General features: G+C 42.9%; 1 protein-coding gene across 1 annotated transcript in view; it reads right to left on the bottom strand.

Moving 5' to 3' along the window:
- Positions 1-26,147, bottom strand: part of LOC138611414 (neurocan core protein-like) — a 46,481-nt gene that overhangs the window by 2,880 nt on the left and 17,454 nt on the right. Inside the window, exons 4-18 of the mRNA XM_069684505.1 lie at positions 24,837-25,019; positions 24,145-24,319; positions 22,905-23,032; positions 22,098-22,382; positions 21,792-21,935; positions 21,613-21,702; positions 21,379-21,530; positions 21,140-21,290; positions 16,411-17,427; positions 12,096-12,212; positions 4,827-4,940; positions 2,111-2,162; positions 1,823-1,929; positions 1,453-1,535; positions 162-306 (exon numbers count right to left, since the gene is read on the bottom strand). Coding sequence (XP_069540606.1) covers positions 162-306; positions 1,453-1,535; positions 1,823-1,929; positions 2,111-2,162; positions 4,827-4,940; positions 12,096-12,212; positions 16,411-17,427; positions 21,140-21,290; positions 21,379-21,530; positions 21,613-21,702; positions 21,792-21,935; positions 22,098-22,382; positions 22,905-23,032; positions 24,145-24,319; positions 24,837-25,019 — 2,943 coding nt within the window. The remainder of the gene's footprint in view (positions 1-161; positions 307-1,452; positions 1,536-1,822; positions 1,930-2,110; positions 2,163-4,826; positions 4,941-12,095; positions 12,213-16,410; positions 17,428-21,139; positions 21,291-21,378; positions 21,531-21,612; positions 21,703-21,791; positions 21,936-22,097; positions 22,383-22,904; positions 23,033-24,144; positions 24,320-24,836; positions 25,020-26,147) is intronic.

Below are 26,147 nucleotides of genomic sequence, written 5' to 3'. Positions count from 1 at the left end.
ACTGATGATGAGTGTCGATGACTAACAGGCGGACAGCTGGTAAGTGCTAACACACAAGCAGCCAAACTGTACGAAGAAAATCTCTCCTCATTAATTAATTTTGATTTGATATCATTCTGGACCTGAATGTGTGGGTTCGGTTGCATTAGTGAACACAGTACCTGTTCCCTTCTTGCAAATGTAGGGCAGGTTGTAGTTGCAGGGCACGTCGTTCCACTTGCCATCCTCATGGGCGATAGTCACCACGCAGTCCTCCCCGCCTGCAAAGAAGTTATCTGGCTGGCTCTCCCTCCAGTTCTCATAAACCTGCATGACAGAACAGTAACAGAATTCAGCTGCATTTGCTTTCATTTGTCAGGTCCGACAGAGGGAATCTACTCATATCTCTCCTCTTCCCGAAGAGGAAAACTGTTACATTGAGATGTGTCATAAATGGGGAAACTGTTTTAATTTAAACAATATGAAATAAAATGGCCCTGAAGCATTTTTCATTTTCCTCCTGTGACTGATAGTTTGTCTGTTATGAATATTCTGCCTACGTTTTTTTAAATATATATTTTGAACTGAGGCTTTTTTTTAGCAGTGTTTTTATCCGAGCTCCTCTCACTGGTTTAAAGTGAGCGGGGCTCTGTTAGAAGAAGTTGTTGTCATGTACTTCTTTGAAGCAATCATAGTATAGCTAGCCTGGATTAGCATCTGGCCTCCCTTTAATCAGACAGATTTCAGTCTGACCTGATTAAAGTCAGGCCAATCACAACCTTGTATTTTTATATAGGGCGGGTTGTATAGCTTTTGCGGTCTTTTAATAAGCAACAAAGATTGCTGCAGCTGATTTGGAACGTTCTGAGTCCTTTATCGTGTTAGTTTTAACCAATATTTTGGCCATTTTTGCCTGTATTTATAGGACAGCTGAAGAGAGAAAGGGAATGTTGGGAGGAGAGAGAGGGGAATGATGTGCAACAAAGGGCTGAGGGTGGGAGTTGAGCCTGCATCGAGGCCTGTAGCCTCTGTATATGGGCTGCCTGCTCTACCAACTGAGCTAAACTGCTGCCCCTGTATTAGTCAAACTTGATGGTAGATCATAAAACTGATTATTAAATAATTTCATCCCAAACGTCTGTGTATTATGTTGAACAAGAAGCCATATGACTTTGACATTGCAGCTAACTACCTAGCTTATGTCACGTTTCCTCGCTGTGATTGGTTGTAGCTTCCAGAGGCATTTTGGCCTGCTTCCATTGATAACTCCCAAAATAACCTGAGAGGTTCCAGACTAATTAGCATTTACAAATTGGTCCAGCAATGCTCGGCTATAATTAAACAACATTTGAATCCAAACCTGATTATGGTTGTGGGGTTTGAGTTGTCCTTGTTGCTCATTTGGTAATTTGTGTTTCAACAACCAAATTAAAACATTTTCAAAGCTTCAAAACGTTTGAAATGATGACTGACCAGATCGTTGCTGTCGGTCCACTGAAAGTCCTCCTCCACCGTGCGGTCATTCAGTCCGATCCAGGCATTGTCATGACCCAGCCCTGCCGTAAACAACAGTGGAACATCACCCTTTAAGTACATTATTTAATTACTCGTCACGCAAACTTTAACACTCACTGATACATATCTCAAATGTGTTTTACACTCTATTAGTCAACCTATTCTTCCACTATCTTTCACTCCATCATCTCATTTGTGCATAATTTAATTTGCGACCTCTTCCCTCTCTTCCTTTGTCTCCCACGCTCTCGCTGCATCACACAGCAGATTAACATTTATCCTTTATCCTGCTGATGACATGATGAAACCGAAGCACACAGACACGTACCATTGATGAAGTCCTGCTCAGTGGTGGAGATGATGCTGCTCAGGTGCGCGCTGTGCTCTCTGCAGTCTTTCTCTGCGTCCTCCCAGGTGTGTCTGTGGGTAAAGTACCTGTGGGACAACGCAGTGAGTGGATATGCAAATGTTTCATTTATTACTCAGCCAGACGAGTTAAAACTGTGCAGATCTCTGCAGTAAGTAAGCCCCGTGTAACTCCAGGGTATAGAAGCGTAATGCAGATAGATGAGGCACCCGTGGTTGCAGGTAAATGTCAGTTTGTCTTCATTCCTACCTATAGCAGTGGCCGTGAAACTTCCTCCAGCCGTGCTCGCACCCCTCTATGTCTGTGAAAAGGAAGAAAAAAGAGGAGGGGGGACGAGAGAGGATGGAATAATTTCTCAAAGGGCAGGGAAGTTAAGTTGGTAAACAAAGTAAGATAAAATACTCAGTTTAAGATGAAGGAGAGAGGAAGCGTTCCGTCTCATTTAGTAAATAAAGACTAAAATATACGACTCCAGCATCTTTAGAGGCTAAACACCTGAACTGTAATTATACAGGCTCGTTTTCAATTCACAGCACTCGTGGCCCTCTCTCTGCACTATTAGTATTCATTAATAACACCCAGGCCTGTGCATTCATTTATAACTGCAAAGGTTAGATATTCATTAATTCTCATTACTGCCAGTGCACAACACACACACACACACACACACACACACACACACACACACACACACACACACACACACACACACACAGGCATGCAGGGATTACAGATCTGGTGCTGGAGGTGGCTGAAACCAGTGACAAGATGAATCAGTGCTTGTGTGTGTGTGTGTGTGTGTGTGTGTGTGTGTGTGTGTGCATGTTGTACTACACAGACACACGTGTGTATCTTCTTCATGCTCATGAGACTTGTTGCGTTGTTTTGTTGTGTTATGTGCTGCAGACGTTGTGTGTCGGGGTTGATTATTGTGGTAAAACTCTTTGATTACCTAAAACGAATCCCAATTAGGGCAGTTTCGATTGTAGATTATGAATGCAACTGTTAAATGCACTTGCTTGTTTTATGTAGCTATTTTATCTGCCTCCCATCCATGGTTATATGCAAACAACTTACATACTTTACTAAGCTTAAAGACAGCTATAGGGGGAACAGCAGCACAAACCATTAACCCTAAAGCTCCCTGATTTACACGTTTTATCAGCAGCAAATTAGCCTATTTCTCCAAATGTCAAATCATTCCTTCAAAAGTTATCTTAAAACCAATCCTGTCCACTTCATTCTGCTTCTCTCGTCTTTTTTTAATCTTCCTCTTTCAGATTTTCTTCATCCCATCTTCTGTTCTAAAAACAGTCATAGAAATAAGTCTGCTTGTCGCCTTTTTTACACCTGTATTAGTCAGTCCCTCCAGGATTTCGCGGGCATTTTCAATGATTGTTGCAGCCAAAAATTCCTGATTTCGTGACAGCTTTTAAAAAAAGTTGTAATGAAAGTTGTGATGTTTTAAGGCTTTTTTTTTCTGTGTAACGCATCACACATCCACTGTGAGCCACCAGGCAACTCAAAGCAAAGCCATCTACTGGCTGAGCGAACTGTTTGCCTTCAAGATTGTTACTTTATAAAGTAACAATCTCCAACTTTTTCATCTAAATAAATGTATGTTAAGTCTCTATCCATCGCTGAATGAGGTAACACAATGGTGATTGAGCCTACGGCCCACTGATGAAAGCCTTTGCATTTGCAGTATATAGTATTATTATGGACTGGGTGTCTGTGGTGACACCCGTGGAAAAAATCACAAGCGGCGCCCAGATAGTGACGCGTTTTTCTATCACCCAGCAGTGGTTGGTCTGCCAGAGAGGGTAGGCGGAGCTAAGCGGCTGCTTTCCGGTCTCTACAAGTGTTGCTAGTAAATAGTAATCTACTATGGCTGAACAAACAAAGAAAAGATCGATGACTACAGCTTCAAAAATAAGTGAAAATCCAAAGAAAAAGAAACAAATTTGATGCTCAGATGAAGGCAAACAGTCTAAATTAAGAGTTAGAACCATGACAAAGGGAGCCAGCCGTAGATGTCTGGTTAAATTGGGAAGAGTGCTCTGGTAACTGTTGATTATTGCCAGTGGAAGGAGTTTAAGCACTCAACAATTGAAAATTTCAACATTGTATCCTTAAGCACGAAAAACTAATATACCAAGAGTGCGAACCTGTGTCTGCACCGGAAAGGGACACGACTAACTTGTTCAACCACCTGATAAAACACCACTAAGTGCAGCATGATGAGTGTGTGAAGGGATGTGTGTGTTTTCTTTTAATGCTGAAGCATGTGGGCAAACCAAAGTGGGTGCTGTGGGTTTCACTCTATTCCTCACGTCGCCTTTGGTGGTCGTAAAACAAAGAGATGTGCGGCAATGCATCCACAAAATCACTAAAGATGAGGATGGCAAGCGACAAAAACACTGCAGAATTTAGATATGAATACAAACCTGTCAGTAAGTGGTTTAACAGGTAGGAAATACATGTCTTTTGACCGCAATAACATGAATATAAAACACCCGACTTTTCGTTGGTTTCCTGTAAAACTCAACAGAACACCTTTAAACTGTGCACACACACAGTTACCACCACATCAGAACTGTGTTTTATTCGTCTACCGCACAGATGTGGTAATGTATGCAGGATGCTGACTGAAAACTGTGCAAATACAAACTGATGCTTGGAAAAACAGTGTGTATACTGGTGTGCATGCAAGAGTTACAGTGAGTATCTGTCAGCCTGCAGCCCTGTGACACACTGTCTGCTAAAAGATGTGCCTCTGTGATACCGTGTGGTGACATAAAGCTGCAACAGACGCTGCTGACTGATCAGGATTATTTCCACCAGTTCAGAATGTGTTCAAAGATGTGCTGAATGTGTTGGTGCTACACGGAAACATAAAAACGTCTCAATGTGCATGATACGTCCTGATCACGTAGCTTGGAGCGTACGGGTGCAGTGTTCTCACCTTTCTCGCACGTGTCTCCTCCGTAGCTGGGCAGGCAAAGGCAGAGGAAGGAATCAATCTTGTCGATGCATGTGCCTCCATTTTCACACGGCTCTGACTGGCAGTCATCAACGTCTGTGAGGAAGGAAAAAAAAGCAGCAGGAACAGGCGGGTTGCAGATCTCATTAGAGGGTTCAAATTAAAAGGATGTTTTCTGTTGAAGAGATGCTGTTCATAAGGAAGGAAAAAACTGTGTGGGCGCTAGCTGCCTTTAAAGCACGGGCGCTAGATGAGCGGGTCATTATTCCTGGATGAAACAGTGAAATGTGTTCATGTTGGTGAGAGCAGAATCAAAATTCAAACAGGGTGTGAGGCGAATACAGACTAATTCCACTTACCATCATTTTCCTTCCTCATTCTCTCACTCTAAAAGCCTTTGAAGTGTAATTACATCCTTCTATATGCATTTACAGAGCTTAATGTCGCCTGGATGTATGTCTAATCTCTTCTTTTGTTTCTGTTTACAAAAGGCTACAAGAGGGAGAAAAAGCTAGCTGCATGATGCACCACTTTGTCTTACAGCAGTGAGTGTATCCTGTACATAAATGACAAGAGGATCTGGGTTCAAGCCACCATCATGGTATACATCTACCCTGCTAAAAAGGCCTAAGGCTAAAACAGATACAGCAGCTCCAGGGCCTCAGCGCCAACTCTGCTAACTTTGCTCTTTAACCTCTCTGTGGGAAAAGTAAAGCAAGCAAAGAGAACATTTCCCCGCAGGGATCTATAGAGTATCACTTTATCATTGTAAAAGGAGGGCATGTAATCTTCTTTGACCACTGTGGGGCTTTTTGGACCCAGAATAACAGATATACCCCGGGACTGCAGAAATCTATTAAAGCTCACAGCGAGAGAGCCAAAAGAAAGCTGCTTATAAGTTCAAAGTTACGTCAAAGTATTTCCTCAGATCTTAACAAAAAGCTCAACACTATGAAAGGTCAGCAGCTGTGAGGAGCTAAATGTGTAAGACATATCAAACTAAAATGACCTTTAAGCCACGCACAGGACTGGTGCCACGACACGCTGACGGTAATAACTTTTAATCTGGCTGCATGGCTGTCTACCAGTGAAGCATATTTCAGTCTACTTTTGTTCTCGAGTCTTTTTGTTTTATCCAATCTTCTCCGCTTTAATGGCGGTTTGTGCTGCGGAGGTTTGATCTGACAGTAATCTGACAGCAGAGTCTGTTTATCTGTTTATAGAAATGGCAGCTCTTTTAAGACAAACGCAGCATGAAGTTTTTCCAGGACAGACGCAGAAACAGAAACTAAGGTTTATGCTGATATATTTCCTGGTATGATTTATACAGTCTCAACAGGGTTAAAAGTTTAGTGAGGACAACATATGAATGATTATAATGATATAACAATTACAACAGAAAGACATCATCAAATCTGTGTGCTCTGTGACAGGGGGACTCCCTGCCCTAGGTCTGGTGGTTCCCAACGGTAAAATGGGGAATGCACTTTTCTAGTCCTCCGACCACTCAAAGCGCTTTTACACTACATTTAGTTATTCACCCATTCACACACACACTCAAACACTGATGGCAGAGGCTGCTACGTAAAGTGCCCAACTGTCGATCAGTCATCACATTCACACGTGGTTGGCCACGCCACCGGGAGCAATGTGGGGTTCAGTGTCTTGCCATTTCGACGTGTAGGCTGAGGAAGCTGGGGATTGAACCACCAACCTTCCGAGTGAAAGGCGACCGACTCTTACACTTTACCACTGAGCCACAGCCGCCCCTGAGGAGCATGGACAAACACCCACACAATACAAGACATGCATTCACACAGAAACCCTCTCGTTTCACTCTCTACTCTCTCTCGGCCGTCACAGAACTTTCCTTTTCTTCTTTCTTTTTTCCCTCTCTTTCTGTTCATTTCTTCTTTCTTGTGTTTGTTTGATTTCTGCTTTGGTAATGTCTGATCATTTTGTAACTCTGTTGTCCTAAAACACCATGTTTTGTACTGTTTTGTGTTTCACTTGTATTGTCTTCACATTTTCTCACAATAAAAAGCAACAAAAAAAAAGAGTTGAGTGAGGAATCATTTAGTTTTTCTGTGAGATGAAAAAGCGACTGGATTTAAGAGTAAATGTAGCCTGAGGGCTGTTCTTAGTGAAGAAATAAGCATCTCTGACGACTTTAAATCCCTGACATCCAGTCTGCCTTCACTTTTTACATTCATACTTTTTTAGCACCAAGAATGACACTGTGGCAGAAAAGAGTTAGGATTAAAACTAGTTTAAATAAATGGAGCAACCCCTGCGAGCTAGGTCAGGCAGGTAACTCGAGCTGCACTGATTTCACACTTGACATGCGCCATTCTCCAGAATCACCTGACAAAAACGTCCTCCCAATTTGGCGCCTATTTAAGCCGCAACATTTCCAGTCATTGCCACCGCTGCCCTACACCAGTACTGCGCTTACACTTTCAGCCCACCCACCACCCGCAGCATCCACCTGCAGGCTCGGCCAGAGGGGTTTAAGATATTATGTCATCACTCCTCAAGTTTCTGCATGTAAAATAAATCTGCAAGTCCGACTGAACTAAACTTCAGTGAAACTCAGATAATCTGATTCAGGGATTACTTCTTTTAAACGCGATTGTACCGATATCAGATTAAGCAGAGGTTAAAGTGAAACTGTGCAAAACTTTAATTCTAATTTAAAGATAATCTCTGAATGTTTGAGAGAGTCCATCTGGAAATCAAATATACACGTGTTCAGCCAAAAAGTTTTCAGGCTGAATTTTCTGCAAAATGATGGAGAAGATTTTTTCTTTAAATATTTAATTTATGCCTCAACACTGAAAGGAATGACTTCTCCTCCAGAAATATAACACTTTTGCAAAGAAATAGTTAAAGTAAACTATAAATATCAAACGCCCCCAAGCTAATCATGCCCAGCGTGACCCTGAATGACCTCTACAGGTGCGAGTTCATAGTTAAACACACACCACAAACTCCCTCTCCCCATTAAAATCAGTGCAGCTCTTTGTTGTTGAGTAGAAACACTCTGATCCCCTCGTCCCTCTCATCCATTATGCAGAGAGGAAGCTGCTCCTCAGAGAGATAATTCTGCACATTCTGCAAATCCGTAACAAAGCTTCCAGCAGACCCACACAGCGGCTGCCGGCTGTCAGTTTGACGCTCTGTCTGTCCACCCGTCCTTTTCTCTGCCACAGTGAACAGACAAAACCTGGCACTCGGAAAAAAGTAAAGTAAGTAAGTCGCTGTGAGTGCTTCATTTATTCATAAAGTGATAAGTTCCTTGAGGTTTGGCTGCCTAATGAGCTGAGCAGATGTAAAGGAACAAATTAAGGCAGATTCATACCTCTGTTCAAAGTGTCACAGCACCTCTGAGCCAAAGTGCGACTATTTTAAGGAGCAGTTTGGTTTTAAAGTTGGAGGCAGGTCTGGAAATATATTTAGATAAATTCCAACATCTTGGGTACTTCATGTCTTCTGTTGGATAATCCAGTGATTTAATAAACATCTTATTCATCAAATTAATCTAAAAACCATATTTAAAGCAGATTTCCAACACCCACAGATATTAATAGGATAGATATCTAAGTGTGATCCGTGTAACAAATTTCTATCATTACAGACCTTCATATGAGTGTGCAGAATAAGATTAGTTTGAGACAGATTAATAATTATGGAAGACCCTGCACACCCACGTAGCTGACTAGACCTCTGCTTAAGTTGAAGTTGTGCAGAACAATACAGCGAAATGCACGATGTCATCAAACTACCAATAACAATGATAATGTCATGAGTCGTACCAGCGTACAAGCTGCGACAGAAGAATGTGGGATAGATCAGTTTTCTCTGTGTCATGGCACATGAATACGTTTTGTGAACGGTCACAGTATGAAACTGTTGTTACTAATAACATTAACAGCATGTTCTGTTAAATCAGGAACAGTGCTGAGAAGACGTCTAATCAGGCTAAGTAAGTGGAAGCCCCTGAGTGGATGTGTCACGGTTGAGGAGAGCCTCTAAATCAGGGACAACGATTTAAATGTTCAGGAATGGAATAAAAAGCTGGTCGCTACATTTTTTGGTGATGCCATTATGCTGCTGGTTATGGCACCAAACACAGGAAACCCATTTAAATCAGAGCAGGGGGAACACTGGCAGCCAACAGGTTAGGGTGCATATTAAAACGTCTGTGGTTAAATGGTGGGTAAAAGGCCTGGTCCAAATATTTGGGCTTTTTTGCAGCAGGCTGCCGGTAGCTTTTGTGGTTTTCCAATGTAGCACATTTTCTTTTGATGGTACTGATGCTCCACTGCTCACCTGCACTCCCAGTAATTTTCCACTCACCCCAACTCTGCTCCACTCTGCCTACCCGCCACTCCCACCTGATCAGCTCGCTAAGCTCACCTGTGCATGCACTTCTGATCAGTAATCAAGACAGTATATAAGCCTCTCCTGCTCTCACTCTTATTGCCAGGTTGGTCTTCGCCTTTCATGCTAGACTTTCCAGCACTCACAGTCGGACTGATTCCTTGTTTGCCTCTGACCTTGCAAGCTTTGTCATAATCCCAGAAATCACCTCACCCTTCTGTCCCCGACCACGAGTTCTGTCTGCCTCTTCCCCTGGCCTGCTTGGTGTTCCCCTGCTACGACGCTACTGTGTGAGTTCCCTGTTTTGCTTTGCTGTGGATCACTGTGGCTCAGACTGTCACCGTGTCGCCACACTCGCCTACTGGCTCCCCGAATCTCTGCATGTCTACTGGTTTGGCTCACCCAGTCCAAAGACTCGAACAGCTTCTGCCCTGACTATAGGCCTGAACTGTGTTATTACCTGCCTGTTTGTTCTGTACCTGCAGAAGCTCTTAGTAAAGACTATTGCCATTTCCTGTGTGCTGGGTCCTAACTCACGCCATTATAGGTACTTTGAATTGTGACTTTGGACATACAGTACATCGTCTTTTTGAGTCCTTAAAGAATTAAGCATAGAAAATCTGTGTGATGCCATTTTGTTAATTTTTTTAATTAAAAAGAAGCGATACACAGGAATATATCAACTGTATACAGTTGATATATTCATACATGATACCTGAATGTTAGCAGTTCAAGTAGATATAATTAGTGAAAGCAGAAATGGTAAATAACTGGTATACTTCATGCCACCGCTGCATGAGTCAGTGACCCAGTTGGGCCATCACAGTCTGGACTCGCCCCTGCCAAATGCACCAAATGGCTCGTGAGACATGGCCGCTTAACACTGAATCTCTATCAGCTGATTAAACTTCCGTGGGTAGTTGAGATTATATATTGTGTATAATGTTGATAATAACACAGCAAGTAATCTAACTGTTGTTAGCTAGGTTGTGGGTTAGCCGTGCCGCAACAGTTGCTAATTTAAGGCTATTGGGAGGAGACGGCTTCACAGATCCAGACAGAGATACTCTGTTGCTACCTTAATATCAGAACACTGAATGACTGTGGGCAACTATCGTGACTTTCACACACAACCTTCAAACCACCCACTCGAACATGTCTTTTTCATTCTTTTATGTGACACCTATGAAAAGAGGCTGTGTTTGTAGGTGTGTTTTGGTAGTTCTCGCTGTTTTTCCTCATCTGAATGTCAAATATGTTTATTTTCTTTATTAGCACCTGTTCTTGAAGTTTCATCATCTGTAGTCACGGATAACTTCTTTGTTAGTTAGTATAGTAACTGTTTACTCCCAGCTCAGCAGGGATCAGAGAAGCAGTAGCCTACACAGCTTTCGCCTACTCTCTCTGGTGGACAGAACCTTTGCTTTATGATTGATGCAGCTTGTGGTTCCTCCTGTGAATGTTGACTCATCACCCAAAGAAAGATAGAAGCAGGGGCAATGTTCAGTGGGCAGTCGGCCAAATCACCATTGTGTTTAACTGTAAATGTATTGTTTGTTTTTACAGATTTTTGTGATTTCAGAGCCAAAACAAGCCGTATAAAAACATGACTATTAGCTACTATTAGTGACTATGAGTTTACAATGCTGTTAGTTCACATGATATTTTATTTATATGCCACAAGGAGCCATTGATTAAAGTTGGCGTGTTGGGAAGCCAGACGTGATTTTTAGCCTCGAGTCACACATAAATATCTGCTGGAAATGTGAAGATTGGATGCACACCAAAACCTGATGGGCACGGTGCCGGTTAGGCAACATTTCCACTCCACTTGTGTTTGGCACAAACAGCAGATGCCGCCAAATACAAGTGGAGTGGAAATGTTGCCTAACCGGCACCGTGCCCATCAGGTTTTGGTGTGCATCCAATAATTACAGCTTGAGCAGATCTTTATTCTTGACCTAAAGACACGCGATCAATTCTGGCTTCCCTGATAGCACTACAGCACAACACAGTCGCACTCAGACCTGAACTGAACATGCACCTAAACAGAGAAACAAAAGGGGAATCAGCATGCAGAAAGAGAAGACAGGAAACTACAGAAGAAATTGATCAGGAAGTTGTTAAATCTTGATATTGTTTTACATCTCAAGCAGGTCACAGTTGGCAGCCTGTTCCCCCCGCTGAGATCAGCGTCTCTCAGCTGTCTTTACACCTGCAGCAGGAGGTTACTCTGTATTTTCTCGTTCCTTTAGTTTCTCCTTTTGTCAGACGCATATTACAAAAACCCCATGAACGCATTCCTGTGAAGTTTCTATGTACATAAAGGCCTGTGGGTGAGGAACAATCGATTTGTTTCTGGTTCTGATCCCGATCTGACATTTTTCCACATTAAACATTTTTCTTTTTTCGATTTTTTTTCTTTTGAGACACGACGAAACAAAGAGGGGCCTTGATTTGATTCCAAAACCTTGAGGCATTTTTTAAGGAAAAAAAAATCAATGGGGCTTAAAAATGACTTTAAGTAGATCATTTTTTTTCACTGCTACATGACATCACTTCAGACAGGAAGTTTGGCAGTGAAAGCCACCAGTAGTTCGACCTTGAGGGACCATTGCCATCTCACTTCTCTGATAGTCTGACCCTAACCTTTGATCCCGCCTTTATTCAACCTCCTTTGTCAATGTAACGAACAGCTCGACCTTTGACCTGCCAATAGCCCGTTCGAGAGCCTTACATCGATATGCACCGACTTATGCAGGGCTGACTTTATTATGCCTCTGTGTGGACGCATGCATGCTTTTGAATTTGTGTGGGATGTGTGAGCGTGAGCGTGTGTGCGTGTGTGTGTGTGTAAGCATCACTTACCAATCTCACAGTTCTCCCCAGCGTATCCTTGTGGGCAGTAGCAGCTGTAGCCTGTTCCCTGAGGAAGGCACTTTCCTCCGTGCAGACACGGGTTTGTCACGCAGGGCTCCGCCTCGACTGGAAGAGACAGACGGATTTTAGCGGAGGGGTAATTTGAGGATTTAAAATAATGAAGTCAGTTAGTAAAGGAGAGTCTTTTGTTCTGTTTTAAATGTATTTTATTTTGGCGGGGATACAACAGATGTATCTTAGCTCACTGGATCAATAAAGCTTAAAATATTCGTATGACTCAGACAAAAAACGCTGCACCCCGATTCTCTATAATTGCAGCTCAGCCAAAACCAGCAGTTACAACACACGCATATCCATTTCACACTCGCTCTCTTTTCAAAGGGATCAGAAGCCACAGAGCCTCAACCTCGCCATCCACTCACAGCCACAGTTGTCATGGCAACCATATGGAAAGCGAGGCCTTGGCTCACTCCGGCGAGCGTAGCGGGCAGCGTGAGAACTTCAGACATTAGGCGTCCTCAACAGAAATGAGCAGACCTCCCGCTGAGCGTATTCACCCCTTAAATGTGTGCGTGTGTGTGGTCTCCTTCCACAATTACACATTTCCATATCAATTGACGCACCACCACGTGTTTCTCCCCCCGAGCTGCTCATTAGAGCAACTTAAGGTCTTTGAAAACCACCACTCGTTCATCCTGGACGCGAAAGCTTTGGCTGTGGGAGTCTTTGTTCTGCCAGCTCTCTCTCTCTCTGACACTGAGCACTGCCGAGGAGGGGGTGGTGTGAGAGGTTGACGTGTGTGTGTGTGTGTGTGTGTGTGTGTGTGTGTGTGTGTGTGTGTGTGTGTAGGTTTGTGTTTAGACGGTGGGATGAACGGAAATCAATACCGTGGCTATGATTAGCCTTGAGGCTGATCCTGTCCAATAACTAAGCAGAAGCAGACATCTCAAGCTCACACACTCGCTGCTCTGTTTAAATAAAGGTTCAGGGACGAAAAGATGGAGGGTTTTCAATCACAAGACTCTAATAGAAAATAAGATTTCTCAATAACATCAGCTCCAGAGATTTATGTTAAGTTTTGTGAGCCTTGTGGTTTGAATTCAGCTGAAGTCAGGTGCTAAAACCAGCCGTGCATTTCACTGACTGTACATCAGTCCAGGCTGAAGTGAACCTGCACCCTCCTCATCAGTCAAGGTCATAGCACGCCGTGACAAACATCAACTCTTATGACAAGCAGATTTACTACAAAACGTGCGTGTGTTCTCTTTATGTGTGTGTGAAAGATAAAGCTTGTGCGATTCATTAAAGCGAGTGGTGCAGAAAAATCAATAGTCTGTAGAAGGAGCTGACGGAGTGGACTGTCCCTCGCTCCGCACAGCGGCCGACACCGCCGGCACAAACAACAACAATAAGCTGGAGCAGCAAAATCCAACTAATAAGTTTGCAGAGATAGGACAGTAAAGGGATGATACTTTACAGCCGCAAAGCCGGGACACCTCAAAGTATTAATCCAAACATAGCACATAGCTTTAGCTTGGAGTAATCACCCACAGACGCCGTGTAAATATGGTTTACTTTGGAGTATGATTCAGGGATAAGAGCCTTAGACCTCACAGACGGCGCTGGCATTTCTGCGAAGGCAGGAGAGCACGAGGGAGGGAAACAAAGAAATTGGCTGCGATTTAAATGTTACCGAATGATAGTATGATAAAAATCAGTTGACAAAGATCAGACAAAGGAAATAAAGTTGATTGTGTTGTGTTTTTATGCACCAAACAGAATCTGCAGGTCTGAAAACAATGTGCTTTCCTACTGAAGGTCCTTGAATGCAGCCCGAGGCGGCTCACTCTTTTCTCCTCTTTCGCATTGATTGAACTGACTGATGAAGTGCTCCGTGATCCAGTCAGGAGAGAAAATACTGACCACCTCCATGAAACCAGACCACAAGGGACTGAGCTGGAGCGGAGAGAGTGTGCAACAGAGAGAAAGAGAGAGAGGTGTAAGCAGAGAGTCATTATTCTGCTCCAGTCTCCAGGGAGCTCATCCATCCACTTGTGCTGTTTGTGTAGCAAAGATATCACAGTGTGTTTGTGTGTTTGTTTATGGCCTTCACCCCGCACGTCTCCGGGGTCTCAGTCAATCAATCAGCCCTCATACTGTACACCAGCAGCCCAGATGGTTGCCCTCGGCTTCTTGTCGATACAGTTTACAGCTGTTTTCCATCCGCAGACTCCTCACACATCCCCGAGCAGGCAGCTGAGCCGAGCCCGCCGCAGACATAAGCCGCTTTCAAAGGGAGCAAAAATAAATCACCACAGAAATGTGTGATAGCATGATGCCCGTGGGGCTTTCAAATGCCTGGTGATAGGATGTTTCCTGTGCGAGCTCTCATTATCAAGCGAGAAAATAAGAAGTAAACCAGGTGGCCAGCGAGGATTTTCTCTTAGATATACCGAGCTGCAGACTTTATCTACAGTGAACGGCGGCAGGAATGTGGCTTCTGGTGGGAATAAAAGGTCTGCAGCTGAGGAACGCACACTGAATATTTTGAATAAATATGCCAGTGGTGAGATCAGGGGAGGTAATAAAAATTCGATCTCAAAGGGTAGTTATTTTTGTCGAGCCGGGTTTCAGCTGGGTTTGATAACAGTCTAGGAAACAATTCCTGAGACATGGAGGAACATTGTCACAACTAAGTGCACCATAGCAAGAAACACAAACAGCAGTAGACAGGTTATAAACATTGTTACTTGTAACATTTTAGAAATGACCTAAATTGACCTTTTAATTTGACAAAAAATAAGTAATTAACACAATACTCATCAAATAACTCTGTTACTCAAGATAGCTTCAACTAGCATGCCTTTAGCGGTTAGCAGTAACATCCTTCAGTCACTGCTGGGTGCCCGGACACTTCTCTCAGCCAATAAGTCTGGCACATTACCCCCCATGAAATTGTTAATTGTTGTTTCTACACTAATGTGTTAATTAGCGAGCTTGAGTGGTGCTGGAAGACAGATTTTTTAACCTTTGGACCAAGCTAGGCTAGCTGTTTCCCCTTATGCCCGTCTTTGTGCTAATATTCCACTAATTTTAGCTACAAATGTAATGAACAGACATGTATTAACAATATTCTCATCTAACTCTTGATAAAAGCTAATTAACACTCTTCCCAAAATGTCAAACTTTTCCTTTAACATGCAGCCAGTCTTTGTTTTGGAGTTATTGTGACCTTAAAGGTATCGCAGCACACAGCACTCCAGAAGACCAGCCCACACAGGGAAGCAGTGAGGTGGCACTAGAGGTTAGCTTGGTTTAGAAAACCAGCTGAGCAGACACAACATGAAAACAACTTTAGGATTTCCTGGACCAACATTTCTTCTCTTTTTGTTAAAGGCCAACTGCTTCCCCCACCTCCAGCGAACTAAGCTAACAGGAAGTTAGCAATGTCTTCACTGAGCGCACAGAGACAAAAGATTAGCCAAAAAAGTAACCATGTGTGATGATGTGATGTTTTCACTGTAGCCTACCCCTTTTACTAACCGCTGCTTACATAAGAAAAATAATTAACGTAACACATTAAGACAAGCACAAGGATCTTCTACTTCTTGGTTACAGTCAGCACACATTTCATTGAAGTGTATTTTATGCTGGCCTCAGATGTAAATTAGCTATATAGCTAACTCTGGCCCAACAGTTGAGTTGTACAGGGCCCCTGTCAAAAATAAACTGCACCATGAGAAACAAACAAACATCTGACTTGACTTTCACCCAAGAGACCCAGTTAGCATCTCGTATCAGACCAGCAGTCAAAGGTAAGTTATTATAACTGCTGAAAGTTATGTATATAAGTCACGTAAGTAATGTGACTTCACTTGAATGATCCGAACATGTTGTTAACACAGTCGCAGTTTGATTGTGATTAGAAACCAACCTACTTGGCTGAGTATATAAAAAAGCTCAACACTGACTTCTGGTTTCACACAGGGCACGAATATTACTTTGGTGGGTGAAATAAAAAGAGCATTCTGGCAGAGAAAGCCCTTAATTACCACCAGCACGTAATGCGATGAGATGTGTCTGATCACTGATCTACAAGCTGTACGCTTACTATTCCCAGCTGAAATGATCAAACTCACAAAAATCCGCCTCTAGTTGTAATAAATGTGATCATTTAAGGATTCTAAATAAAGGTTAATATTTGATTAATTACAACAAATATACACACACACATTTATCAACTGAAGTAAACCACATACCAACAGGATGACACAGCATCTAAAAACAGACTAACAATGCTAACCTGCTGTGCTGAGAGTGATGGTGCTGATGTTGACTCCTCCTCTGCTCTCCTCCTCCATGTTGCCTGGTAACAGGGCCCCCGAGCCCACAGCGTGAGACCAAGCCGGCTCCTCCTCATCCTGGGGTCCCGACAGTAATGGGTGATAATCCAGAGAGCTGTTCTGAACTGGATTGTCCACTGGGACCCATTTCAGCGATGTCAGGGGGTATTCTGGTTGATGAGGTGGAGCTGGTTCTTCTGATCCCACTGACGGGGAACGGGGTGATGATGAGGGAGAGGGGGGTGGGGATTGGGAATTGGAGGAAGGTGGGGATGATTGAGAGGAGGATGGAGATTGGGACATGGCAGTGACGGACTGGTCCTGTGAGGTTGATGGTTTTGAGGTTTCTCCAGGCAACGTGTTTTCAGACGTTGGTGTTTCAGTGTTTTCCGACCCAGTTGTGGTCATCTCTGTCGGCTCCAGAGGACCAGCAGTGGTCGTTGCAGTCGTGGTGGTGGTCGACTGTCCCTTCCTGTGACCCCTTTCTCTAGATCTTTCTCTGGACCTCTCTCTCGGCTTACTTGTTCCAACCGGTCGACGTGAAACTTGAATCTCCCCCTTTGCTTCCGCTCCGGTGATTTCTCCGCTCCCCTCATCTTCTCCTTTCCCTTTCTCCTCTCCTCTCCCCTTCTCCTCTCCCCTGCTCCTGTCCTCCCCTCTGTTCTTCTTCCCTCTTCCTCTTCCTCCTCTTCCACCAGATCTAGAGGTCGCCGTCTCATCCTTCTTGTCGCCCGGGCGGGTCGTGGTCTCAGCATCCACACGGACCCAGGTCTCAGAGCTGGATGCGGTCATCTCAGGCGCTGAGCTGGAGGCGTTGGTCGTCTCTGAGTTCTCCCCGCTCTTGCCGCTCTCTGCAGTCATGGAGTTACTGGAGGCGGCCAAAGTCGATGCCAGACGAGTGGGTGATGCTTCACTGGCTGGTGTAGAGTTTTCCCTCGAGGGACTGCTGAACCATGAACTTCCCCAAGAAAACAAACCTGCAGAGGGCACGAAACAAAGAAGACGAGGTGAGTCAGGAGTGGAACTACGGCAGACAGAAAGAATAGTGCCAAAGAGAGAGCCAAGAGTGACGAACAACGTAAAAATGATCTTATGGAATCACTCTGCTTTGCCAAGAGAGACCAAACAAACACTTCTAATCTGTCTGAGCCGTCCCTCAGCTCTTTTCCTTATACCAGCATCGCCTACAACATTATCTCTGATGGCAAGCAAACCTCTGAGGACACTTTGGAGAAAATATTTACTGAAGAGGTCTGAGGGAAGCGCTTCCCTCTGCAGCATGTTAAACCTTATTGACCAAAGGGAGAAAATGAACCCGAGAACAGAGTTTCAAATGGAAGGAAAAACGCATGAAGTCTGTGTAAGTGCACTTATAAAAGCAGTGAGACAGGTGAGCTGTATTGAATAATTTGCCAATTAGTATAAGTACTTGTTTGAAAGATCTAACATTGAGCCCTGAGCACTGAGAGTGAGCCTTCAAAACAGAATTACATCATTGCTGTCATATTAGAGTTACATAATTACCCGTTAGTGACCTGCAAGTGCCATTCATGTCAACATCCCACTCCTAATTATTAGATAACTAATTAAATTGCATTTTGTTAGCATTTAAGCTTGGATATGTTCCACTAGACGCTTAGTAATATGGAAGTGCCTGAAAAGGAAGCTCAATATGTAAGCCTTACTTCAACCAGTGTCCGACTATGTCAGTAAACACAGTGCCAGATTGTCAATCATACAACTGTTGAAATGTTCAGTGAACTGCACGCTAGCAATTTATAAATATCATCCATGACATGAGACCTGAATGAAGCATCAAACAACTGACAGTGCTGCAAAGACACAACATGATAACGCTGCAAAGACATCAGTGTGAACGCTGTAAAATTATCTCATGTGGCTACACGTAAGATGTACGTTTCATGTCACTGAAACATTTAAATCAGCCACTGATAACGAACAGAAACAAATTAATTAATTAAAAGAGAAAAAAAAGGCCTGAAGGTCTAACACCTCTCTGGACGCACACACATACACGGCGAGGTCACACTGAATGAAACTAAAGACCTCCGCAGCCGCACATACCGCCTCAGAATTTAATCAACAACTCTGTAACACAGTTACAACAAGCTCTAAAGTGAGACGGCTGCAATTTGGAAGCCACTTTCATCCAGTGCCCACACATAAAACCCTTAAAACCTGCTGTAACCCTGAGACATGAGCAAAAGGAACACAGGTTGATGAGATTTTGCTTATTTTTCTATCATCTGTCGGCCGGATGTTGTCAACCCACGATGCCTATCACTGAATCTCAGATATATAAATCTATCTGAAGACATGATTTGTCTGCAGGAGCTTTAAACCTTATCCGTGATAGTTGAGACATGATATCTTTTATTTTGCGGATGTTTTCTGTTGTTTTATTTATATAGCAATATTTCAAAAGTCAGAAAGTGTGTTTTAGAAGTTATTCAAGGTGGGACATTACATTACAAAGTCCGGAGGCTTAATAGCAAATGAACAGTCATCTTTAGTATTAAGCTACGACTTTAGATGGATAACAGATTTTTGCCTGAGGATCTCCGAGAGCGTTTGATCATAAGGGGAGAGTATACAAGGAGGTGCCAAATCTCATTTTTGGGATCTCCAGGATTTTGTATGAGCTGGAGGCGATGCAGAGACTTTTGGGAGAGGCACTCGCAAGAGTCAAGATGTTACGAGTTAAGATAACCTCCTCAAGATCTGTGAATTGGACCACCTCTTTTACGTGTCGGTCTAGTTTAAGGGTCAGTGTCAAAGATAACAGAAGATCCCTGGTAGAGAAAGCTACAGTAGGAGCCAGAAGACCAAGGAGAAAAAACTCCAGTTATAGAAACACGCAGGCCTCATGTTTCTGGTTCTGCATGCTACCTCTATTCAAACATATGTATTTAAATTAGTATAAATATTGGATTTAACAAAACATATCTAGTTGGCAGCGTTTATGAAAAATGCTTTGGATAGCATAATTACGTTTTGGTACATGACAACAAGGTGAGATGTTAGGGAGTATAGGTGGAACAATGTGGGAGAGAATCTATATCATAGGATTTTTAATTAAGCTAACACTAAAGGGTTCAGTATGAACAACAACGGGTTAAGAGAGGAATTTAAAGCTGTACAGTTACAGTAGTTTAAATAACCCATTCTAATAGGAGCACGACCATCCTTCAGAAGTCATTACAGGAGTAGCTTAATCTAGCCCCTTTCACACTGCCAGTTCAAGGCGGGATTATTTCGACTCTGATGCGCCTCGTCTTTTATGTAAAACAGCCGATATGATGAGGTGAAGTCGTTCCGCCTCTGAGCCGGCATCAGAGGCAGTAACAAAGGCAAGGCGGTACAGCGCCATGTGTGTGTAAGTGAGCTGTATGTGTACACCTCGCGCAATTTTTGCTTCCACAAGACCAGAATGTTATGTACACCGCTTTACGCCGGCGTTACTTGGTCCAATGTAAAATGGCAAAGGCGGCATAACGGCAGAGATTCATTTACGCCGCTGTGGCAGAGCCACAATGTAAAAAGGGCTTCTGTCCTCATCAGAGCAAGTCTTTGTAATGCTGTATGTGATGAATTCAACAGCTCATCAAGGATAGAAATGTTACTTCTGAGCTCTGTTAAATGTCGAAAGGGGAATCTTTAATAAGTCACTTACTCATTTTGATGAAAATTGAATCCCAAATCATTTCTAGTAAAGTTTTCAAAGTAACTGCTAAAAGCTGCAGACCCGTTACCTATAATTAATGAAAAGCTGAATAGATATGTGTTGTTTCCACTCATGTTATTATCATCTAACTTTGTTCTGTTTAACTGAAGAAGAAATAACGTATTTTAATCCTGTTTGGACATTGACTGAAAAGCTTGTGGAGCAAGTTTGTGGCTGCTCAGTACAGGTATGACGTCATTCACCCTCATCAAGTGCTTTTAGTATTTAATTTGATCATATTTTTAATTACTGTATGACATCATATACTGTATAACTGATATCATGTATTTATATTTTTTTACTGTAATACATCGCGTGGAGACAAGTCAAATGTAAAAAGACAGTGTGAAGCAGATCCTTACAAACAGCTGGAGCTCGTCAGCTGTCACACCTGCGGTCAATCACAGCTCGTTAGCAGCCTGAGCTGCAGAGGGGTCAGGGTGGCTTCGGTTTGCCTCCAGATTTGAAGCCAATTTTTGTATTGTCCGAGCAGAAGAACGAGTTGATGCTGGACACTCTCTTCACAGCATACAATGGCTCCTACAGTTTGACTCTTTCTTAAGTCTGTGCTTCTCTAATGAACATCCCAGCAGCTTGTTTGTTCTGTAATTAATGTGCCATCCGTTTGCCCAACATCACAGACCTGAGCCAATTAGTGCCTCAATAGAAACATTCAACATACTGTACATGCTCATACACTGGCATAAAGCCTCCCGGTAGCTCTATAACTCAGATCCTGTTCCTGTTTCCCCCCTACAAGCTGTGCTATCTGTAACCTGTACTGTATTATCTAAACACAGGTAAAGTTTTAAAATGTAGTACACTCAAAGATGTTTCCTCTTTTATCCCTTTACAGCACTGTATTCACACATAAGTACTGTCAGGAGGTGAAACCCAGATGACAGGCCATGTTAGTTAACTGGAAACAGTATAAATCCACTCACCAGGTGACGGGTTTGACCCCTCATCTGTCTTCTTTGTGGACGCCTCCTCCTCTCCAGCCTGTCCGCTTGGTGTTTGGGTTCCCTCCTCATCCTCAGTCCCAGCCAGGTAGTTCCAAGGCTTCCAAATGGACTTAACAATCTTTGAGATCGCCTTAATTACAATTGAATGGACAGAAAATTAGCTAGTTCAGTTATGCTAATTCGTCTATAATCTCAACATCAAAAAGACTTTGACCAACCTTCTTCTCAGCAGGAGTGGGTGTGACAGGCGGGAGGAGAAACTCCTCTGAGTCGGGTCCAGGCTCCAGTGGCTCTCCCCAGTCCAATAAGCTCTGTCCTGGCATCAGTTGGAGGGTCATAAACGATGCTGAAGACTCTGAGGACCAGGGGTCTGAGGGCAAGGCAGAGTTAGCTTATTATCACAAATCCTTATTCTTTTGTGATTAATTCACATAATTACAAATCAGCCTCACCAGTATCTGTGCTGTGAAGGGACGCCTCCTCTTCCAGGTCGACCAATCCGGTCCAGTTTGAAGGTGAAACATCACCGCCATCTTGAGAGCCTACAAGAATAAACACATGAACAGTTTATTTTATTTACTGATTGGATGTTTGCTGCTACAGGTCGGATAATGGTAGACAAACGTCAAACCTCTGGTAGTTGTAGTTTGTTGTGTAGTCGCATCAGGTTTGTCGGTCCCTGCCGCGTCAGCATCACTCGAGCCTGTGAGGTAGCTCCAGGGCTTCCACAGGGACGTGTAGATCTGAGAGATGGAGCCCGAATTCTTCACTTTGCCTGGGAAACAAACAAGTTGAAGAGATTTTTGCTCACGTGACGAACACTGCAGGAATTTACCCAGTTTGTGTCTTCATTTTGCAGGAATACTATCAGGAGCATCTAGATTTTCAACGTTAACACATCCTATAAATAAACAGAAGTAGCATGCACACAGGGTACCTCTGTAGCAGTAAGCATCATATAACTCTGTGTTGTTGTCAGCGGTGGTGTTAGGTGTCACAGTGCGGACCCCCGGCTGACTCCCTCCACAGTCCGGACGAGGCCGGGTCACCGGGTAGCGTACGCTACCATCAGACAACCAGCCCGGGGCGCAGCTGTCCAGGCCGGCCTTCCAGGCCAGATAGAGCTGCCCAACTGTAGCCAGCTGCCCCCCGAGGGACACACAGCGGTCTGAGGCAGAGGACAGAGAGAGCCGGCCCGGGACTGAGGAGTGAAACACCTCGCCTGGAGGAGATATGAGACAGGAACATGTCAAGAAGAAGCTGGGGTTAAAACCTGTAACTACATGTGGAGGGTGAAATCAAACATTATATTATATTATATTAAACTTATTTTACCGATACTTAAACATTAAGACTGGTGAGATTCTTTGTTATTCTCAACAAATCCTCTGAAAAGACCATTTGGTTGCAATTGAAGATTCAGATTTTTTAAACTTGCACTGCAGGGGTTAATTTTAATCACACAGTTGTAATTGGTGCATTTACTGGAGAGACTTTTTGCCAGGGATTAATATGCATTTGTTGCAAAAGCATATTTGTTTTAATCTTTTCACAGGGTTTATTGAAAGTTAGAAAAAAAAATGAAAAGGATATGGGCCGACTTGTTTTTGAATATTTCAGCAGATTATGATGCAAACACAAAAGTAAAGTCAAAAGCTGTGACGGCCTCTGATGTCGTCTGGTTTTATGTGTCTGTTCGTGTGTGTGTGTGTGTGTGTGTGTGTGTGTGTTGGTGTGTTTGTACCATCCAGTTCTTTTGCAAAACAGTACACATCAAACAGCTCTTTGGGGTCTCTCTTCCCATAATTCCTCACTCCGGCTGAATACTCCTTGTGTCCATAGCAACCGAGCTCTGGCTTCTGGACTGAATATCTGTGGACACAAATTTGAGAGTCATAAATGAGAAAGATCCTGTTTTTGTTTGTTTGTTTGTTTGTTTTTTACAAATCATTTGAAGTAAGTGGCAGTTAGTAGTTTAGTTACTTTGGTCATTAACTGTGAATATTATCTCAGCTCGCAGATCAACCGTTTCCTTTCATTAGGACTTTAAATGTCAGTTAAGAATGAAGCTTATTTGTATTCACTTGTAAAGGGCAACAGACGAGATTAAATTAAAATACAATTAACAGCAAAGAAACAAGAGCGGTAAAAAGAAGAACGGTATCTGGAGCAGATGAGGTGACAAAACAGGAGAGCTGAATATTAATTGAGACAGCAGGTGATCCAAGGAGAGGGAACAAACAGCACACAAACACAGCAAAGGTCTTCATTGTAAAATACTGTTAAGCGTACAACAAAATGCAGCCTTGAAATAGACTTGAAAGTTGTTGTTGATTAATAAAACTTTTAAGTCATATGTTAAATAAGTGACATTTTGAGAAATAAACTTATTTGCTTGTTGAGAGTTAAATGATTGATACCAGTCTCATGCCCCAGCAGCTAGTTAGCTTAGCCTAGCATAAAAACAACACTACAGTTAGCCTGGCTCTGTTTAAATGAAACAAAATGCCTACGAGCACCCCTAAAGTTCACTAACTCATTATGCAATGCTTATCTAATCTATACATAAACTGAAGTATTAGAATGAGAGCGAGGCTAGCTGTTTCCACCTCTTTGTAGTCTTTGTGTTAAGATAAGCTAATAGCTAACAATAATGGCTTTTAATGACTCCACATAGCCTAAATGATAGAGGTATTGATATTCTTATTTACCCTCTAGCAATGAAGCAAATGAGCTTATTTTCAGATCTGTTGAACAGTTTCAGTACAATAGCAAATAATACACACCTGTAGGTTTTAGAGTGGGGTCAAATGAAAACTTAGACTCTAATCAACCTTACCGAGCAAATAATCTGCAGATGAATCAATAGGAAATATAATCGTTAGTGGTAACACTGCATCTAAACACAGCTTATCTCTCTGCAACTAGCGAGCAACACTAGCAGGGTGTGACAAGCAGAAGGAAGTTATTGAACGTCTCCTCACCGTACGGTCTGATCGTCCAACCAGCCGGCTGCACAGCTGGTGAAGCCGTCATAGTACGCTGCCCACAGCTGGGCCGGCGTGGCCATCTGAGCCGAGATCTCCTGGCAGGCCTTCTGAGCGTCGCTGAATGAGAGGGCGTAGCGCGCGCTGAGAGCCTGGTAATGAAACACCACACCTACACGGGCAGAGACAGGTGGAGAGGACGATGTGTTAAACCACAGCCGAGTTTAGAATCAATGACCAGTGGGATGTAATCAATAAGCATGTTCAGATCAATCTCACGTTGTGTGACTTTCAGCTGAAATTTCACAGATGAGCACACAGAAAAATTATTCTCAGTCCAAACACTTTAATTGAAACAATTACACAACAATTACTCAAGTGGAAAACTAGATAACAAAAACAACACAAAAACAGAGAGCGACAGGCTACACTAATTAAGTCAGTCATTAAGATATGGATATGGTGAATCAATGTTATTAATGTGTAATTAAATAAAAGAGTCAAAAGGGGCTGGCAGTGCCCCTGTTTTTAAAGCTGCTGTTATCTATCTAACATTGGCACAACAAGTGTGAAAAGCACTACAACACAAATCTATTAAGTTACAAAACAATGTTTTAAGCCTGTCGCTCATTCAGTCAGCATTTTTTACATGATTAAACCCTCTCTGCATCCATGGCTGCTGTACTCACCAGAGACCACCAGGGCAACTGTGTCTCTCTCATAGTCATTGCCCATGACAATCTGACAGTGGTATATGCCCGAGTCGTTGGTACGGAGACCAGAGATCTCCATGGTAGCATTGAGATGACTGGCAGTGTATCCTGGCAGCGAGACACGGCCACTGAAAGCCTTATTCACCTTGATTACGTCACCTTTGGCAAAGACAGAGAGAGATTCCTTAATTATAAGTGTTCAGTTTCAGATATAAGAAATAAACTAATAGGGGGCCCTGGTAGAGGGGAGAAGTTAAAGGGCCAGCAAAGATTTTTTTGTTCTGCCTTAGACTTAAACTGATTTGGTCCCACATTAAAAACCAATTGTCTTTCAAAGTTAGAACAGTTTTATTTTTCTCCTCATTAAAGATTTGTATGTGTTTTTGGCTTTACTTTTAGCACTGGTTGGAAGTGGGTGGGGCTTAACTGGACCAATGTGATGTCACATTCAAAAGAGCCCCACAGAACAGGTTGATTGCCAGTAATTTGTAATATTACATGTGTGAGGAGTCTACAAAACGTACAAACGGACAAACACATAAAACATGGTTAGTATAAATAGTCACAGTCTGGTTTGACAACAAAACTACATGCTTTGGTTATGGAAAAAAAAAGATAGTTTGGGTTGAAATAAATATGTGTAATAAGTATGTTAATCCAGTACTTTATGCAAGTGAAGTGAATTATTGTATGCTCATAACCTAGAATAAGTCAAGACAAGAGTCATACAGCCACAGATAATTTGTTTCAAGGCCCCTTTCGTACATTTGTATCACTAGCTATTCGATTGAGTTGAAATCAAAAACCAAAAAAGTGTATTCCTCGCCCGTTTAAGAGTCCGCCATCTTGTTTGAATTGACGCGCAATGAATCTCGGGATACACTGGGCTGCAAAGGATGCACCCGATGGATCCTATGCGGCCCGGGAAGAGGACGACGCATCTGTTGGCCGCATCTGCAGAGCCTTCGAAATGGGACAGGCTTCGGCACGCCGCTGTGACACAATCTGCCTTCAAATACGGCCTTCTAAGGATGCAACCCCTGAATTGGTACACGACTATTGCCCTCTTTCTTCATGTTCAAATGCTGTTATGATATTCCAGGTTGTAAGTCGTATAAATGAAGGGTTCTTGACAATCAATAATTTCACCACATCTCGATAAATGTGGCCATAATTTAAAGTGAAACAACATATTTGAAAACCCATTCGCTAGTTTTCGACAACAGCTAATGCTAGCATTCAACCGCTTGCTAGCTAAAGTTTCTGATAATAGCTTTCGGCACCTTC

Source organism: Semicossyphus pulcher, unplaced genomic scaffold, assembly GCF_022749685.1.
Source record: "Semicossyphus pulcher isolate SPU_LCO1_2020_fin unplaced genomic scaffold, fSemPul1.0.p SCAF_7, whole genome shotgun sequence".
NCBI classification, from domain to species: domain Eukaryota; kingdom Metazoa; phylum Chordata; class Actinopteri; order Labriformes; family Labridae; genus Semicossyphus; species Semicossyphus pulcher.
The sequence above is the reverse complement of the archived record's forward strand: the minus strand, read 5'-3'. Positions and strand labels throughout refer to the sequence as shown.